Source organism: Hylaeus volcanicus, chromosome 1 (assembly GCF_026283585.1).
Source record: "Hylaeus volcanicus isolate JK05 chromosome 1, UHH_iyHylVolc1.0_haploid, whole genome shotgun sequence".
In the NCBI taxonomy this organism is placed as follows: Eukaryota; Metazoa; Arthropoda; class Insecta; order Hymenoptera; family Colletidae; genus Hylaeus; species Hylaeus volcanicus.
The window spans coordinates 36,574,939-36,592,367 of NC_071976.1; the positions used below are offsets into that span (position 1 = coordinate 36,574,939).

At 34.0% G+C, this 17,429-nt stretch overlaps 3 protein-coding genes across 6 annotated transcripts; 2 read left to right on the top strand and 1 right to left on the bottom strand.

Annotated features, from left to right (window-relative positions):
- The first annotated feature begins 23 nt into the window (after window positions 1–23).
- LOC128877831 (dual specificity protein phosphatase CDC14C) lies at window positions 24–8,111 on the top strand. Of its 4 annotated transcripts, XR_008457306.1 has the most exons (10): window positions 24–762; window positions 994–1,091; window positions 1,165–1,430; window positions 1,506–1,806; window positions 1,882–2,251; window positions 2,335–2,673; window positions 2,753–2,881; window positions 3,235–3,537; window positions 4,240–4,433; window positions 4,503–8,102. XR_008457306.1 is itself a non-coding variant. In XM_054125423.1 (9 exons), exons 2-9 carry the CDS (start codon window positions 1,043–1,045, stop codon window positions 4,322–4,324), a joined length of 1,842 nt encoding a protein of 613 aa, XP_053981398.1. In that variant the 5' UTR covers window positions 24–762; window positions 994–1,042; the 3' UTR covers window positions 4,325–8,102. The 4 variants fall into 4 exon arrangements, 3 of the variants coding, with proteins under 3 accessions (XP_053981398.1, XP_053981408.1, XP_053981416.1); XM_054125423.1 differs by having other exon boundaries at window positions 4,240–8,102; XM_054125433.1 differs by having other exon boundaries at window positions 4,180–8,097.
- A 529-nt stretch (window positions 8,112–8,640) lies between these two features.
- On the top strand, window positions 8,641–13,376 carry LOC128877852 (fibroblast growth factor 1-like). Its single transcript, XM_054125453.1, has 5 exons — window positions 8,641–8,931; window positions 10,312–10,559; window positions 12,596–12,783; window positions 12,911–13,014; window positions 13,080–13,376. The coding sequence occupies exons 2-5, from the start codon at window positions 10,342–10,344 to the stop codon at window positions 13,266–13,268; spliced, it is 699 nt and encodes a 232-aa protein (XP_053981428.1). The 5' UTR covers window positions 8,641–8,931; window positions 10,312–10,341; the 3' UTR covers window positions 13,269–13,376.
- A 151-nt stretch (window positions 13,377–13,527) lies between these two features.
- LOC128877877 (short coiled-coil protein B) lies at window positions 13,528–16,392 on the bottom strand. Its single transcript, XM_054125506.1, has 4 exons — window positions 16,028–16,392; window positions 15,259–15,378; window positions 15,100–15,186; window positions 13,528–14,988 (listed from the first exon to the last, which is right to left on the bottom strand). The coding sequence occupies exons 1-4, from the start codon at window positions 16,098–16,100 to the stop codon at window positions 14,846–14,848; spliced, it is 423 nt and encodes a 140-aa protein (XP_053981481.1). The 5' UTR covers window positions 16,101–16,392; the 3' UTR covers window positions 13,528–14,845.
- Window positions 16,393–17,429: the final 1,037 nt, after the last annotated feature.

Here is a 17,429-nt window from a genome sequence, read left to right on the forward strand (position 1 = left end):
CGTGTTGGTGGCGCCATCTTACAAAAACAATGAGAACTATTTTCACTACAAACTTGGGCGTTTTCCCACCGATAGCGCCACTGGTATTAAAACCAACTGAACTTAGAATTCGGAAAGGTAGTGACGAATGCATAAAAAGAAACATGAATATATATTCGAAATGGATTGTAAAAAAAAAGTAAATTCAATTACAATTAAAAAAAAAGAAACCAATACCAATAATTATCAGTATAGTTGAGCGATGTAAGAATGTTTGATTGGATAGAGTGCGCTGTTTTCCGATTATTAGAATAATCGTTGCCTAGTGTTGCCTAGTTCTCTCCAGTTCTCTCCTCTCCAAATAAAATCTGGATAAATCGTCAGAACCAGTCACAACGTAATTGTGTTATAATCGTATAACATTGACTGCATTTTAGCCTGAGGGTTTTACGCAACATTGGTGAACGTCTTACGATGTTCCTTATCCCCGACATCGAATTCATACGTCGTCATCAGTTTAATATTGCGAAGACAACCAACATGGCAGTATATATGAAACCTGGTTCCATGGTGGATAATGATGTTGGTATACGTAAAAAATAAATGTTTCGTGGATATTTTTCAAAGACGGGATACGTCTGAATAATAGAGACAAACTCAAAGATGTACGCCAAGTAACGAACATTTGAATGTATAATATAACCGGAAAGACTCTACGACGCAACCGATCGGCCATCACTGATTTTCGATTGACCAAGTTTGAATCTTGTAACGGTCGCGCAGGTAAGTGTAGCATTCTTGAATACAGTACGCACCGTACCGTTTTCTGCGTTGTCCTAATTGTCAATTCATATGCATTAAATGCATCGTACGAACATAATCGTGCGTTGGTAGATGAATCTAGTTTACCTTTGCAACACCTACTCTTAACCTTCTGTGTTTTTATATATTTCTTGTGATCACTGGCTGTGCTAATTAAATTGTGTCCTTTGTTGGTGATTGCACCGATGACAGGCTTGCTCTGTTGGTATTCGCAATACCAGATAACCAGTACAAACCAATAATGGAAGATACAAACGACATACTAGTATGCGCAACAGAATTTATAAAAGGTAAATGATTTCCAAATATTCGTAAAATTGAAGCTTATAACATGTTAATATATTCATCTTTGTTTTCTTCTAGATCGATTATATTTTGTAATGTTGAGGACAATGATAAAGCCAAAGAGTACTCCAAACATCCATTATTTCAGTATCGATGAAGAACTGGTTTACGAAAATTTTTATAATGATTTCGGTCCGTTAAATCTTGCAATGTTATATCACTATTGCCAAAAGGTTAATAAAAAACTAAAGGCAGTAACTTTAAAGAAAAAGAAAATTGTACATTATACAACTATGGATCCACAGAAAAGAGTCAATGCTGCTTTCCTTATAGGAAGCTATGCTGTAAGTTTTCATTGGAATATTGTCATTTATACTTAATCTGGAACATGATAATTTTAAAGACAAAATATTTTTCAGATATTATATTGTAAACGAACAGCGGATGAAGTCTATGATTGTTTAACTAGTAGTCCTAATTGTCCGTCGTTTATTATGTTTCGCGATGCTTCTATTGGTATGCCATGTTACCAAATATCGTTAAGTGAATGTCTGAGTGCCATATATAAGTGCCACAGACTTGGATTCTTTAATTTTCAAGATTTTCGTGTTAAAGAATACGAATACTTTGAAAGAGTAGAAAATGGGGATTTAAATTGGATTGTTCCTGATAAATTTATCGCATTTTGCGGACCTTATGCTAAATCTAAAATAGAAAATGGTACGTATTTATTTACGTCGATATAGTGGATCAAATTGTGATTAATATATTTTTTTTTATTTTTATTCTATGCAGGGTATCCACTTCATGGACCAGAATCATATTTTACGTACTTCCGTGACAACAATGTAACTACAATTATACGACTTAATACAAAAATTTATGATGCATCAAGCTTCATAGATGCAGGATTTGATCATAAAGACTTATTTTTTGCCGATGGTTCAACTCCAACGGAAGCAATTATACGTCAATTTCTTAAAATAGCAGAGAATGCAAACGGTGCTGTTGCTGTACATTGTAAAGCAGGACTTGGCAGGACGGGTACTTTGATAGCCTGTTACATCATGAAACATTATCATTTAACAGCTCACGAAACAATTGCGTGGATAAGAATATGTAGACCAGGTTCGGTAATTGGACATCAGCAAAATTGTTTAGTGAAGTATGTATCTGTATCAAATATTTTTTTCGAGTAGTTTATATATAATTGTAAATTAATAAATATTTATAAATTTTATTGTTTAGAAATGAGGCATATCTGCACTCTCTGTTAAAAGAACCACTACAACCAAAGAATGGGAATCCAGTGCATAAATATGGAATATATTCTATAATTGGTAGACCTAAGACAGCATTTTTGACCAATCTGAAAGATTCTCATCTGATACAAGATAATGTTTCTGGAATTATGCATAGAGTCGATGGAATTACATTAGACGACAATACTCCTGCTGCTGGTACTAGCACAACTAAATACATTAGCTTGACTCAAGGCGACAAATTAAATCAAATAAAAGCCAAAAGACGAAATTTACCAACGAATCACACGCTTAGTACCACTACTGGATCATCAACAGATGTACAGTAAGTGTCACGTTAATACAATTTAATTTATTCATTGTAAGAAAGACGAATTATTAATCGGCATGCATTACATTTTTAGCCCATATTTATGTGCATTATTACAAACAAGAAGTAAGAAGAGTACAATTAATGCATTAACTGGAAATAAAAAGAAAGATCCTACGAAAAGGGTTCTTCTGCCTAGATCAACTGCAACTATTGCTAAAAGGTCGGTCAATTGATTTTTATTATATAATAATTGCTTATATTTATTACTTTTCTTCTTAGTAATTCATTCTCCTCTTATTTCATGCTTTATCTCTCTAATATTTCAATTTAGTCTTCAATCCTAACAGCATTTTTTCGAATCCGGTTTAAAGTGTACTAACAAGAGAAATTAGGGGATCCAGAAATTCAGAAAATTCTGCAAGTTTATTTACAAGTAATTTTTTTGTAACCAATTTACGCGTAATGCTTCAAAATTTCCTGAATTTTCAAACTTCCCTTGTAAATTTAGTTCGTGTTCTGACTGTTGCTTATTACGAAAGTAAGTACAGGTCCAACTTTTACTAAAAATTATAGAAACAGTTGGCTGGTCAACAGTATCCGTGATTCACCTCCGCGTCATGTTAAGTCTACTAAACCAGCAACACAGATCCATAATATCAACAACAACAACAACAACAACACAACCACCACTACTTCCGTTACATCAATATCTGTATCGAAACCGGTGACAAGGGCCAGTATAAGAACTTCCTGCATCACAGAGACCCGTACTACAAATGCGTCTGCAAATCATTCAGTCGCGCAACCGCAACAGGGCATGAATATGATTCTCAGGTCTGCAGATCGAGTAAATCGCTATCATAATTCTCTAAGGCAGTAAGTCTCAATGACTGTTACTATTCAAACTTTGCTAAGTAACTGTTGCATAGCTTTCTTTATGAAATGTTTACAACTTTGGCATTTTTTCGGCTCTCCTTCATATTGAATCTAAATAGACCCTTTCCATACAGTGTGTTACGTGTGTAATTCAGCCTCCATTCTTTTATTAAAATAACGAATTTAAGAAGTAAAATTTAATGTAACAGCATTTCAATTTTTCAATGTGCAATGTATAATTTGGTATAAAATTATATATTAGATATATAAAAGAATGTGAAGCCCTGTCAAAAGCTCCCATACTCCTGATTAATATCATTAATATGCATGCAGCATGCACTAAGAAGATATTTTCATTGATGGCATGTAATTTTAATACTTAAAATTATGACAGGCCTGGACAAATAACATAGGAATGAAATCGTTTATTTAACTTTTTGTATGTAATAGTACTCGAATGAATTAGTTGAGTATGTATTATTTTAAAAAATTTGTTATGATTATATAAAAGTGGAATATCTTTTTATTAGATTGGATTACTGTCCAGGCCTCTAAACTGTATAAGCTATGTTTAGAGCTTAGGGATCAAGTAGCTCCTAAGGTGGCTAACAAATTGCTCCCATTTATTTCTGTGACTTGCAGTGCGCGCACAACCAAAAGTTATAAAACTGCATTTATCAGATGACTAACCGATATTCTCAGTGACGTTGGGGAGGACAATCGAGCAGTAATTCGAGCATCTCACCAGTGCCGAAGGACTCATCGCTTAAATCCAATCATTCGATAAAATCATCTCACTGATCTTCAATCTTCAACTTGAGCAACTATGGTCCAAGTTTCTATTATAATCAACGAAGGTCAAATAGATCTGCAGTCCCGGTCATAGCTTTTTCAAGGTAGTTATTTTATGTCCATATTTGTATCTTGGATTATAAGTTTCTCATAATTACTTGCGCTCTGCACAGATTTGAAAAATTCTTCCACGTTCTGCGACACGTTGAACGTTCGCAACTAAACACAGCGTGATTTTCATTCGTCTTCATTAATTGCGTCTCTTTCTGCTGGTCAGAAAAACGTAACACCGTAAACGTACTTTCGAACGCTTTAAATATATTAATTTTTACCTCCGTTCTCTTTGCTCTCGATAGAAACTTACAATCCCAATGTGCATTCTTACTTATACCTATGTAATTAACATAACTTATTTATCTTCATATAAAATATATCTATACACACACATAACTCTTGCACATATATTTATTAAATTATGAAAGAGTGTTTGTACTATATAGACATTTAAATTTTAAGTTGAAACGGCAATTTATGGATAAACATAGATTTTACAAGTAGACATAAATTTGTTATTGTGCTAATCATATTACACGCATAATATTCATTAATCAGAAATTGCAATCATAGTATAATAAAAATTAGTTTGAATTATAAATAATTAATTTACCTATACTATTATCTGTAGCAATTTTAACTGTATCTTCAGATATTTTTGTTTATTCATATAAGTTTGTGGAACATTATTTTTTTTTTACTGTACTTGAATTTATTACTTGACAATGTCTTGGATACAAAACATATCAGAAAATGTGATTTGAGGAATCATTATAATAGCCATTAAAATATGTATCTCATTGCAACCATCTATGTCTACACAGGGTGATTACGAAGTGTTAATATAATGATGTATATAATACATATGCTTTCATGTATTAATAGTTTGAAAAGAAAGCAAAGAGGATTAGTAAAAATAATTTTTTTTTTATTTTAATACAAGTGGTGACTACACCATTTTAATCTTACATTCGTTCATACTAATGAAAATAATCCGAAATTTAAAATGTCTATATTTCATCAAGTAATCTGAAGGTGCAGTTAAAAGAAATAAATTTTCTTTTTGTAACTTTTTATACAATGTAAATAGGAAAATATGTTTATTATTCAAAATGCTGTTGAGTATAATTATAAAAATAAGATGATAAGCTGTTACAAGTGTTTATGTACATTTTACGCCATACTTTTCTAGAAAGAAGTACCGCTTTTTAAGGTGAAGTGTAACAGCTTTACAAAGCAATATATCGTATAGTCGAAATTATACATTGTGGCAGCATTTCTAGTTTCTTAAATATCTCTTATTATTTAAAATATTTTGCAAAGCAATTTCCTCGTCGTTAATTAGTTCAATATATAATTTTATTCTAAAGCTAAAGATCATCAAATTGTATAATGTACATATTGAACTGTTTGGTATGGTAAAGTTATTTTATATAAATATATGCTTAAAACATACTGTGAAAACATTAAAGAATTTTTGATTTTCTAAAATACTTGAGAAGCTTTGCATAAACTTTATAATATTGTTGATAGTAAAGGAACAGTAATTGGAATACATTAAAAAGATGATACGCGATAATGTGCAGCGTGAATAATCATGTATGATTACCGTTTTATTAACTTTATTCTATGTAGAATATGTAATTAAATTAATAGATACGTTGGTAGTAGTGTGTAATACACGAGTGAATGTAATATTTTTGTTAATATAACCTATTGTAATTCATAAATGGATTTATTTTGGAAAGTATTTTGAAATTTATGTACTTGTGAAACATGATACACTTTTTCGCATCGAATTTGAGTTCCGTGTCTATTTTTGTTAATGTTTTTTTTTTTTGTTAATACAACGTACTTTTCGCAGTAAATCCATTTATACATTAAAATAGATCACATGTATGTGCGTGATGTATCTATATTTATATACAGGTTGTTTCATAAGGACGAGACAAATCGAAACATGAGACTTCTTTATGTGCATATTTCGATACGTCCTATACTTTTGAGATGTCCTGTTATAAATTAATGCATTTTATAAAAAGTGTCATTAATATATACATTATATATATATATATATACGAGGACGAAGATATTTTAATAATATAAAAGAATGTATTGTATACTGTGTCCTTAAAATCTAAGACTATGGAGAAAGTACATTTTTTAATTGAAAAAAATTTGTAATTGTAAAATAAATTGTAAACTGGTTGTTTCGAAAGAATCTGATTTATGATTAAACATTGCGAATTTTATGTGTAAAATTCGTTGCATAATTTATAATTATATAATTGAACATAATATAGGATTATGTATCTACATGTCATATCGAAGATTGAATACTGTTAAATAACATAGTACAGAAATTAAGAATTAGACTCTCGTAACAAGTGTTAGAGAAATTTTATATTTATATAGCTAGATATATTTACAAAGTAATTTCAGTTGATTGTCATCTAGTTTATAAATAACATTGAGTACAAACCTGCAATGTTTCGATGTTTTGCCTTAAATATGCAATTAAATCATAAAAAGATTATTTCATATATTTTATACACGGAAATGTAAGTGATTAATTCTAAAATAATTTACTTTTTTGTATCTCTAATTTAATGTAGAAGATATACTACATTATGTTGTAATATTACGAACATAGTATTATCTATATTATACCGCTTTGCTAGCAATCAAAATCAAAGTGCAAAATTATTGCATTTTGATTAAAAAAAATATGTTTATTCACTGTTATGATTATGTTAAAGTTTAGCATACAATAGAGTATTATTTAACAATCATGGCATATAAGCTTTTTTATAGTTATTATATAAACAAAAAAGAACCGCCTGAAAGTAAAGAGAATTCCAATACATTTAACCACGCGAAACGATACGGCTGAACTCTGGCCGTCGATAATCCGGTTAGAAGTTTCCTAGCGAAAAGTAGTGGTTGTTCGACACGTTGTGTGTGCGTGCGTGCGTGCGTGCGTGCGTGCGCGTGTGTGTGCGCGCACACAAGGATCTAACCACAACAGTTGTTGCTTGTCAAGGAACCACGACATGTCCCATAGCGGTTAACGAGCCCCCGGTGACCAGACTTGGCTACATTGTAAAGGTAACTCGTTGACTAGATATACTACTTGCCCATACGGCATGATGGATATTAGTTTTGCATTTCATACGTTAATTAACTTGTTTGAAACTATTTGCTATTACTCTTCAGATTTTCATAGATCTATGGGAAAAGTTACGTAGACGCGTTCGCGTCTATTAATGCGAGCCTATTAATTGCTTTCTGTTCGTTTGTTAACGCACTATTATAGTTACTTTGAACTCGTGAGAGTCAATTAATTTATAATGTACGGTTAAGGTAAACATGCGTAAAGAATATCTGTGTCACAGGCAGATGGTCGATAACGCATGTAATATTTATAGGGAAGAATACGAAAGAGGGTTTAAAATAGTTCGATAATGATTGTTATTACGAGGGTTGCATCATTTGTCCACATATTAATTCGTGTGCTTTAAGAAGTTGTACTTGCTCGACGATGAAATACATTAAATTGTCATTTATGTGTACTAGGTTTTGTGAATGAAAATCAATATTACAAAAAATTGAATTACTATCCTTGTACGTCGTGTGAACGACTGATTGTGAGACCTATTAAAAACGAAAAACGTCCATCAAAAACCAACTGATCGTTTATTATTAATTTCGCAATGAGGGTGAAAAGAAAACTGCAGATTTGTCTCGTTTCTAAAGGTTTGTATCCTTCTAAATTCCTATTTCAATTTCATTCGTTATTAACAGCTTACATTTATTTTCTTAAACTGTCTTATATTCCCCTTTATTATCTCTCATTTATCCAAATATAATTTCAACTGCAATATTCCGCGCAACACTTGGCTACATAGTAGGGAAGTAGAATGTCGGGAAACGCTGATCCAGATACACATTAACGAGCTCGAAAAGTCGTTCGTTTCGGCAAAGTTAACTGCGCGCGGGACGAACAACGATCCACCGAAACGTCAACATTCGCTGAAGTAGGTATCGTTAATGGGTTGTCGCGCTCGTTGGCGAGTACTCTCGCAGAATCACGCGCGAACAGCGCCGGACAAAAGATCTTTCACGTTCTTCAGGTTTCGCCGCGTGTCCCATTTTTAATTTAGTCTACCACGAATTACCCTGGCCAGTGCTGAGTACGCCGTCTACCAATAGACCCGGCGTCATATCCAGTATTATCCAACGAAGCTCGACGCCGACAGAGCCGGCTCAGTCGTCTGATAAACGCGGAGCACCTAGGTAGGTAGGTGCGTGTCTGCACATTTGCACATCCATCGACGTTGCTGAATCGTACTGGTGAACAATGCGCGCGTGGACCCCGTGAAACGGAACACGACCTGTTCAATAGACGTGCTAGGAAGTGTTGCGAAACCAGTGTCCTCCTACTACCGTGTTTCTCACTTTCTGGCGGAATTCTATTCACTGTTGCGTCGTCCAGCAGAAGATCAGCGTCCAACTTTGCCAGGGAACTTGGTACCCACAAGATTCTCGGTAAGTCGGAATAGTATAGTCTTATTTCATTGCGTTTGTGTTTAGTAGAGTATTCAACTGTACAAGAAGAGGATCTTGGGACGATCATTTCTCCAATTCAAGTTTCGTGGCAAGATAGTCTGTTTTTTGTAGAGAGAAGTTTGCTTTGTGTTATGTAAACTTTGTAAACAGAAATATCCTGGGTGAAAATGTTTGTGGTTGCATCTGCAAAGTCACACGTAAATCAGAGTTGTACTCGTGTTTATGTGTACTTTTTTTTTTTTACGTTATGAGGACGGATTACATACCTTTCAAAAATAGATCGTGTTTTTCTGGTGAAGAGTAACGAGATAGATTGAACACTATATTTGTAGTAAGTTATTCATGAACAGAATAAAATTGAAAAATTGAAAAATATGACACCATATTATTATTTAGTACCATTTCATTTTATTTAATGATTCCATTTCGTGAATTGATAGATCTGTTGCACTGTAAACAACAGGAAGATTTAAATTTATTTAACATTAGAAAATGGCAAAGTCCAGCTTTCTACAACCCAATTAGAAAGTGAATTGTACAACTAATTAAACGTAGAGGAATTCCTAGGTGAAGTACACGTTAAGAAACACGGAGTGCTGTTTATTTAGCATTTTCAGTTTCTCTTTGGTAACTTTTTCGGTAGAGAGAATCTTTGTATCGAATAGAAATTATTAATAAACATAACACTAATCCTACGATATTATGACTGATGAGTTGCACAAAATCATATATCGAAACACCTAATACCTAATAAATAGGATTTCTAATTTTTGATTGTCTTCATCTTCTACATTTCTCATGAAACAATCATTTTGAACGCGTATCGAAACGATCGTAGTGACACGTTAATCTGTACGATCGCTTTCCTAAAACAGGGATTAGACATTAACAGACCGAAACCACCGTTACTCTCCCGTGTTCGTTTGTTATCCTACACAGAAATCTTTTCTACAATCCCACGAGAAAAAGTGCAATGTGCAATATATTCTCTTTGAAATAACATTATTGTATTATCCACGAATTCTGACTCTCTTGATAAAATTGTATGATTCTCTCTGCGTGCATGAACCCTACACATGGTTCATGCTAGTTCTTCGAGACAGTCGTTTGTTTTAACAGACCGAAACTACCGCTAATCTTGGATCTTACAATTCTCCGTTACTTTTAACGCTTCATTTCTTATCTTCCACTTGTATTCCGTAACTTTCAAATTCCACGAGAAAAATGCGGCGTAAAAGGGAAGCCAAAAGGAAGCGAATAAGAAAACGAACAACAAAAGTATTCGATTCCAACTTATTCTTACACTTCAAAATTTGTCACTAATTGTATGATTAGTTGGAGAAATTTTCGTTTGACCAGGTATCAAGGGAACAGAACCATAGTAAGAGGATGAGTCTTCGGTGGATTCACGAAAATTTAGAGGCGCCAACATGCGACGAAGAATGCAGCGACATCGATGACAGTTGCAGCGACGACAGCTATGATTCTGATCTGTCGATCGTTGAGGAGAAAGGAACGGCGAACGAGAAGGAGATTAATGGAGATCGCAGAGGAAAAAGAGAAACCAGAAGACACCCGACCACCACAGTGAAATTCGATGAGAATGGGTATTTGCCAGTAATTAGAAACTATCCACTGTAATTGGTTTGGAACAACTTGTCCCAAATTTCACCGCGTATCTCAGAGGACTCTCTAGAAAAGTAGAGTTTATAACGAATACTAAACCACCAGAAGATTAAGATTTATTTTAGCGGTCATTGTGGCAAGGTTAAAGCAATTTCAGTGGACGATCGAAATGTATTATGTAATTTTTCATCGGCGTATGACATAATCACAATTGCAGTCCCGTAACGAAACGACACAACGCCAACGTGTCGTACCTTGATCGCAACATTGACGACGAACGCCAAGTTACCCTCCGATACGCGATGCGATATGCACTGATTGATCACTTGACTCGATTAACTTTCTGCTCTATATGTATACGTGTATTACAGAGCAGGGTCACTAGGTACAACAGGTATCGGTCTGCGTTATATTATTACCGGCATTCGAGAACCGTGGCAACCGTCGAGTCTGCAATTCCGCTCGAATTGCATTAAAGCGCACGCACGACGTGCAACACAAAATTAGGTTCGACGTTTATGACCGTGCTCGAGTTTCAACAAATAGATCGTTGCACGTTCTACGTGTAATTAACGGGGGCGTCTTTGCGCAATGTCAACAACACGTAATTCTACTAATGCTGATTTCTAAATGGAACAATTTTCCTGTCCCTGTATTTTCAATTTTAAAATTGCTCTTTGACGATGAATCAAATATTTCAGAAACTAGAGTACTATTCTAGAAAGAAAGAAAAAGTATAGAAATCTGTATGATAATGCAAGTAAAGTGTTGATATAAGCACACAATTTTAGTGCAAACTATAGAATGTATATTAGTAAATCGAAACTTTATCGTTGATTTATAATTCAACGACTTTCTTTTTTCTCAAGATGTAATGTAACCACAAGTCTTGCAACTAGGTACGAATACTTGTTATACGTGACGATAGTATTTTGTTTTGTTACGAGAAGGGTGCACAGTTTCCACGAGTATGTGTGAAGCATTATATGTATAGTAGTGTGTTCGTGTCTCATTATTGGTGCCATTAGCTTGATTATTATCAGTTGACGTTCCGCTTCTTGGATCAAGTCTATCGACATTGCCTTTTCTTCCCCTCGAAGCGTCTGTTTAAAATTAACAGGGCTGGAAAACGTCTACGGTACAACGAAGCACGCTTCATTCACGATGCCTGCTGACCTGAAAACTCGATCGGCCCATTTTTCCAAACGTAATGATATGTTATAAATAGCACACCTCCATGTGTCAGTTGACGTTAGTTTTATCGTTATACGTAGCCCCGTCATTGTCATATTTGTTTCATTGGCCTCGAACAATGCACCATCGCCGTCGTTGAAAATAAAAGCGGAAACTTCTACACAGAACGATATAAAGTGTCAGTGTGAATTTACGAAAACTTATTTTGCGCTCTTTTAAATGCATTTAATTGTCATTTGCGTTTTTCAAAGTGTCTGTGTTTACAATTAATACCAAGTTTACAAATATATCTAACGAACAGCGTATTAGTTGATATTATAACTGAATTGCGTGAAAAATAAACGAATTCAGCAAAGTTTCCTTTGGAAAGTGTTCTATTACCACTGCTTCACGCTCAAGAATTCAATCAGAGAAATTGCGAAAGAATTGAAAGTTGTATGAAAATGCAATATTTGCAATACAAAAAAAAAAAAAAAAAAAAAAAAAATAGGAGAAAACTGAAGGTTGTAAACGAACAGAAAAATTTGATTTCATATAAATACCAGTTAAATAAAGAGAATTTTTCATTAAAAAATGGAAAAAAGAAAACCGTAGGTTTATCAAACAAATGTTATAGGAGAACGTAAAATGACTACTTAAATGAAATAATTAAAACTATACTTGTTTAGCCATTTTCTGATGATTGATTTTTTCATAATAAGCAAGATTTACTAGTGGTTCCACAAAGGAATATTTCAAAAATAAAAGACCAATTATTACGTAATTAAATAAACAAATAAATATTAGCCACAGTTAACTGCAAATATTGAATTCTATTTTATAGAACTCCACGTTATATCACGAGCAAGATAATTAAACAACCACCTTGCGTAATATGGGACCCGAGAAAACCAGCGGAAAATCCTGTATACAACTGCCTGGTAATCAAATTATTTTGTCGAACTGGCTATCATCTTGCTATCACAGATTCGGGACGCGTTCGGGGTTTGAGTGGCACTAACGAAGCGCATGGTAATTATTCTGAGAATCGTTAAAATTCTCAGCAATGCTTATTACTAAAACTAACGATAGTTAGTAACAACGATACAAGAAGTATTTTCAACAAAGCGATTTTCTCACGTATTCTGTCCATTTTTAGCCCTACTTCACATTATACCGGTATCGTTTGGGGTAATTCGAGTACAGAGCATCGAGACTAGTCTTTACCTGGCTTTCAATAAGAAGGGTCGTTTGTACGGAGAGGTAAGGTCGTGATTTTCTACCCTTCAAATTATTATTATTTATTAAGACGTAGATATTTTTTGCAGCCAAATATGAACAAGGATAACACAGAATGGGAGCAATGGAACGTCGGTTCTTACGATGCTTTCCGTTCGCGAAAATACGCCAATCAGGGACGGTGGATAGGAATAAAGAAGAACGGACGAGCAAAACATGGATCAAAGACTCGCTGGGGTCAAAAAGCGATACAGTTTTTAGCAATACGACAGGACTAATTTCTACGAATTCTGTGTTCAATCGTATACTGGAAATGAATCATTCTACATATTATGTTGTCGCGGCGACAATGACAATGTCGACGGTTATTATATGTATAGAATAATTCAACGAAAATTTGATAAATGAAATCGCGTAAATCTTTTTTTTTTTTGCGACAACGAAGATCGATGATTCGATGGTTCATGAAGTGGATGAGAATGATTTAAATACGAATTTTTATGGTATTTTTTATGATGAATAAATAACTTGCTTACCTTCCAATAGAATATAATGTTTATTATAACACTGTGTTAATCAACAACGGAATAATTTGGGATTGTGCATTCTGCTTGTGCCCTTCAACTGAAACTCCATCGCGAGTTGCAGTTTCAAATTGCAGTACATTTTCTTTTCTTTTAACCACATTATTCGTTGATCGATTACGCCGCAGGCAAAGTGTCGATCAAGTTTTCGGCAATTGAAATTTACACTCTGCTTGCACCGTACATACGAACGTAAATCTATATTTTAATATATGTATATCATAATAATATTATATATAATATAATATGCAGGATGAAACGCATACTTTTTAGAGTCACATTATTCCCGGTATTTGGGGTTCAATTAAAATTTCATTTTCCTTTAATAATTAGATTACTATGTAATTCTTGTATTTTCTTCTACGCAACGTTGCTACTCGATGAATATTTAACATCGGAAATAATCCAGACGACCAAGTTACGTGGTTCACCTTGCATTCATATAGAATTGTATATATAACTATTTCTTACCTCTTTTGTACAGCTACATACATTGCATACAAGTATATCGGAACTCTTAAGCGAAAGCTTGAATTAAAAAACGCCGGTGTGTTTGATTAAATACGGTAACTACAAACACTCGTTACCCTCGCGCCTTATTTGGAAATATCAAATGCACTGATAGCAATCGATCTTGGACGAATCAAATTGAAAATAGTAGAAACAAACAGACTTTCGAAAAAATGCTAAAAAAAAATAATATTTCGCTACGAGTCTTACATCTATCGTTTGATTTTATACGATTATAAATCCCTTCTCCGTTTCACGAGTATCGGCCAACTTATCGATCGATGTCGTAAAACGGCTTTAGATCATTAATATTCGAGATTCTTCGGTAAGAACTGTTTAAATGCAACATGGAATTCTTTGGCAATACGTAAGAATTGTAAGCGCGTTTGTTTGCAAGCGAAAAGCGTATACGGTGATTAAAAAGAAACGATAAGTTTGCAATGCGCTGATTCGAACCACAGACTTTCAAGTCGACGCGATACGAATGGAAATCTAAAAGAAAATAAACAAATCTTCCCTTGATGATGTCCTCCTCCGTAAAAAGTATGTACAGATTGACGAAACGCACAAATCACCAAAATAAGAACGGTATATTAAACGACGTCTTAAAAATTCTTATATCTACAATATCTTCTTTCTTTTCTCAAATAAGACAGTTATAATTATAAATGCGTACATACTTTTTATGGAGGATCCAAAGATCACATTATTTCAAGATCCCTTTTTCTTCTAAATTGTTTTTCTAGTTTAAGGAAATGAGTTCACTTTTTTTTGGCGTTGGGGCTGGTAGATTGAAAAACACTGGATGCCGACATTAAGTTCTCGATGTATTGACTCAGTACTTGATTCTCGCTTCTAAGTTTCAGGTTCTCCTCTTTCACACTGTCCACTCTCTGTGACAAGTCTGAAGAGCAAAAAAAATCTTATTCCATAGATATAATTAAAGGATTTAATCGTTACTGTTTGATGGGATGCCTAGCATACGTAAGACTGTATATCTTAAAGATTTACTTACCATCCAGAGTATTCTGAAGTTCGAGTACTTGAGCAATCAACCTTGCCTTCTCTTCCTGCTCGTCGGGACTAATATCCGGATCTAAACCTGGAACGATATTCTTTCGTGTATTTGCAAACATTTTTGCGATACTATCACGTAAGGTTTTCTAGAACTAACTGTTGGGACTACAGCTCCCGTTCGTGAAAGTAGATGGGATGGAATCCATGCTGCGTCCTCTACCCAACGAGTCGGACATGTGACAGCTGTTATCCAAAATTTCTTCTTCGGGAATAATTACTATACATTCAAAATATGTATAACTGATATTATAAGATTCCTTCTTCTTTCCTTTCGCACAAACACTTTCATGCATAGATACACACATTTGCACGTACACAAATACTTGCTTGGGATCGCACTTTCTTGCACTCTTGGCACTGATAACGAAACCGATACGTATCCATAGCACTCAAAGGGTTAATAGCGATTTAAACAAAAGCCAGGGTAACTGCTACCAAAACTATTTACATATGTACAATGATACACTCCGAGTCCAATTTGCATGCATATTATATTAGCTTATAATTATATTACATTATATTAATTATTAAATAATGACAAATGTCCAACCATATTTCTGGAGCAAAATTACAGAAAGAATAACGAAACACTGTGCTATATGTTGATCAACAAAAGAAGCGACACAATCGTTTCAATAAACAATTGCGAAACAAATCTGAGTCAATAAAGCGCGCTCTATTTAATTTACCAATGATTTATCAATAATTAAAATAGTTTATCGTTAATTTAAGAGCAGTACTCGACCGAAATTTCAATTTTTTACAGATCTAAGAAACTATGTACGCGTAGGTTATAACCGAGAGACTATATAGCGATAACACAATTAGGGAAATTAGGTCAGAAACGTGCATACGAATTATCTTACCTTGAGGATCATCGTCTGCCAACGGTATACTATTCATGTCATCCTGAAGTTTGGCTGTCACGGACGTAGACATCTTGACGCCGAAGATCCTCGATGAAAGAAATAACAGACGACAAGGAAACCTGCGCGCAAGGTTCGACGTTTGACCCGAGTTTATCGATTTTCACACCAAACTCCAACGAAACTGCCGATGCCGGCACGTTTGCTCGGAGAACATGAAATATAAACGATCGTTGCCCGTTAAACAACGGGGATTACGCTGATCGTAAACCGGTAGAATGAAATTCTTAAAACCGAACACCGCGTGCAGACCGACTCAACATTGTCTCGAACCTCTCGCCATTTTCTTTCTCGCTGACACCTGCAGGCGTTTTAACTCACTATATACCACTATCGCTTTGGATTTTCCACGGGATATTCCCGTTTAGAGGCGAAATTTTTATGTAACTTTCAGCATTTTTCTTTAGGAAAACTACAAAGCCTTTTCTTCGCAATGCGATTTTTTCTACATATTACTACAAGTTTGTATGGAAAAAAGAATGAGACGAGACGGGATGAGATGAGATGAAGAACAAACAAACTCTTTACTTTATTTTACTATTGTATCTATTGTATCTATTGTATAAGAAAAAAATAAAATGCATTTCTCCTATTGATATTCATCACATATATATAATAATAGATGTTGTACATGTTTGCATAAGTACTTCAAAAAATATTTTTAACATTCATCATCTTATATTTGTTTTTATATTCTTGTTTTTGTACTTTATCGAAGGCTTCCGATATTCCCTTTGGTTTTTATTATTTAAAATTCTCTCACGGATACAGAATTGGTAGTCGCCATTTAGCGATTGAAAGGTATATTTTTCTATATAATTATATATTTTTGAACAGGGCCATCGGCTTGGGAAAACACCCAAGTTTGTCGTGAAATAGTTTCGATCTTTCAACGTTAGATGTTGCCACCAATACGATTCGTACCATTTTCATTTGTATTTTCAATTGTTTTCATTATTTACACTGTATTTGATGAATGGATTTCATTTTTAAGCCTAGGTTCCTTTCGATAAACATTTATAAGCACAATTTTACGTCTGTATTTGTTTGTATCAATAAACACCAAACAAAACAAAATTAGTTCCATCTTTCAACCGGTAGATGGCGAGACCAATTCTGTATCCGTGAGAGAACTTTAAATGATGAAAACAAATGGAATATCGAAAGCCTTCAATGAAATACAAGAAACAAGAATGTAAAAGCAAATATAGGGTGATGGATGTTAACAATGTCTTTGAAACTTGTACAACACCTATTATTATACGTATGGGTTAAATATCAAGAGTAAAATAAAGTAAAGAGTTTGTTTGATATCTTCAAAAAGCCAGAAAAGAGAAAAAAA

Excerpts from the sequence above, each read along its gene's own strand:
- LOC128877831 (XM_054125423.1), top strand. The coding sequence starts at position 1,043 with ATGGAAGATACAAACGACATACTAGTATGCGCAACAGAATTTATAAAA. Across the intron at positions 1,431-1,505 it reads TCCTTATAGGAAGCTATGCT|ATATTATATTGTAAACGAAC; the intron begins GTAAGTTTTCAT and ends AATATTTTTCAG. Across the intron at positions 2,674-2,752 it reads GGATCATCAACAGATGTACA|CCCATATTTATGTGCATTAT; the intron begins GTAAGTGTCACG and ends TTACATTTTTAG.
- LOC128877852 (XM_054125453.1), top strand. The coding sequence starts at position 10,342 with ATGAGTCTTCGGTGGATTCACGAAAATTTAGAGGCGCCAACATGCGAC. Across the intron at positions 12,784-12,910 it reads TGGCACTAACGAAGCGCATG|CCCTACTTCACATTATACCG; the intron begins GTAATTATTCTG and ends GTCCATTTTTAG. Across the intron at positions 13,015-13,079 it reads AGGGTCGTTTGTACGGAGAG|CCAAATATGAACAAGGATAA; the intron begins GTAAGGTCGTGA and ends TATTTTTTGCAG.
- LOC128877877 (XM_054125506.1), bottom strand. The coding sequence starts at position 16,100 with ATGTCTACGTCCGTGACAGCCAAACTTCAGGATGACATGAATAGTATA. Across the intron at positions 15,379-16,027 it reads GGCAGACGATGATCCTCAAG|TAATTATTCCCGAAGAAGAA; the intron begins GTAAGATAATTC and ends TTGAATGTATAG. Across the intron at positions 14,989-15,099 it reads ACTTCAGAATACTCTGGATG|ACTTGTCACAGAGAGTGGAC; the intron begins GTAAGTAAATCT and ends TTTGCTCTTCAG.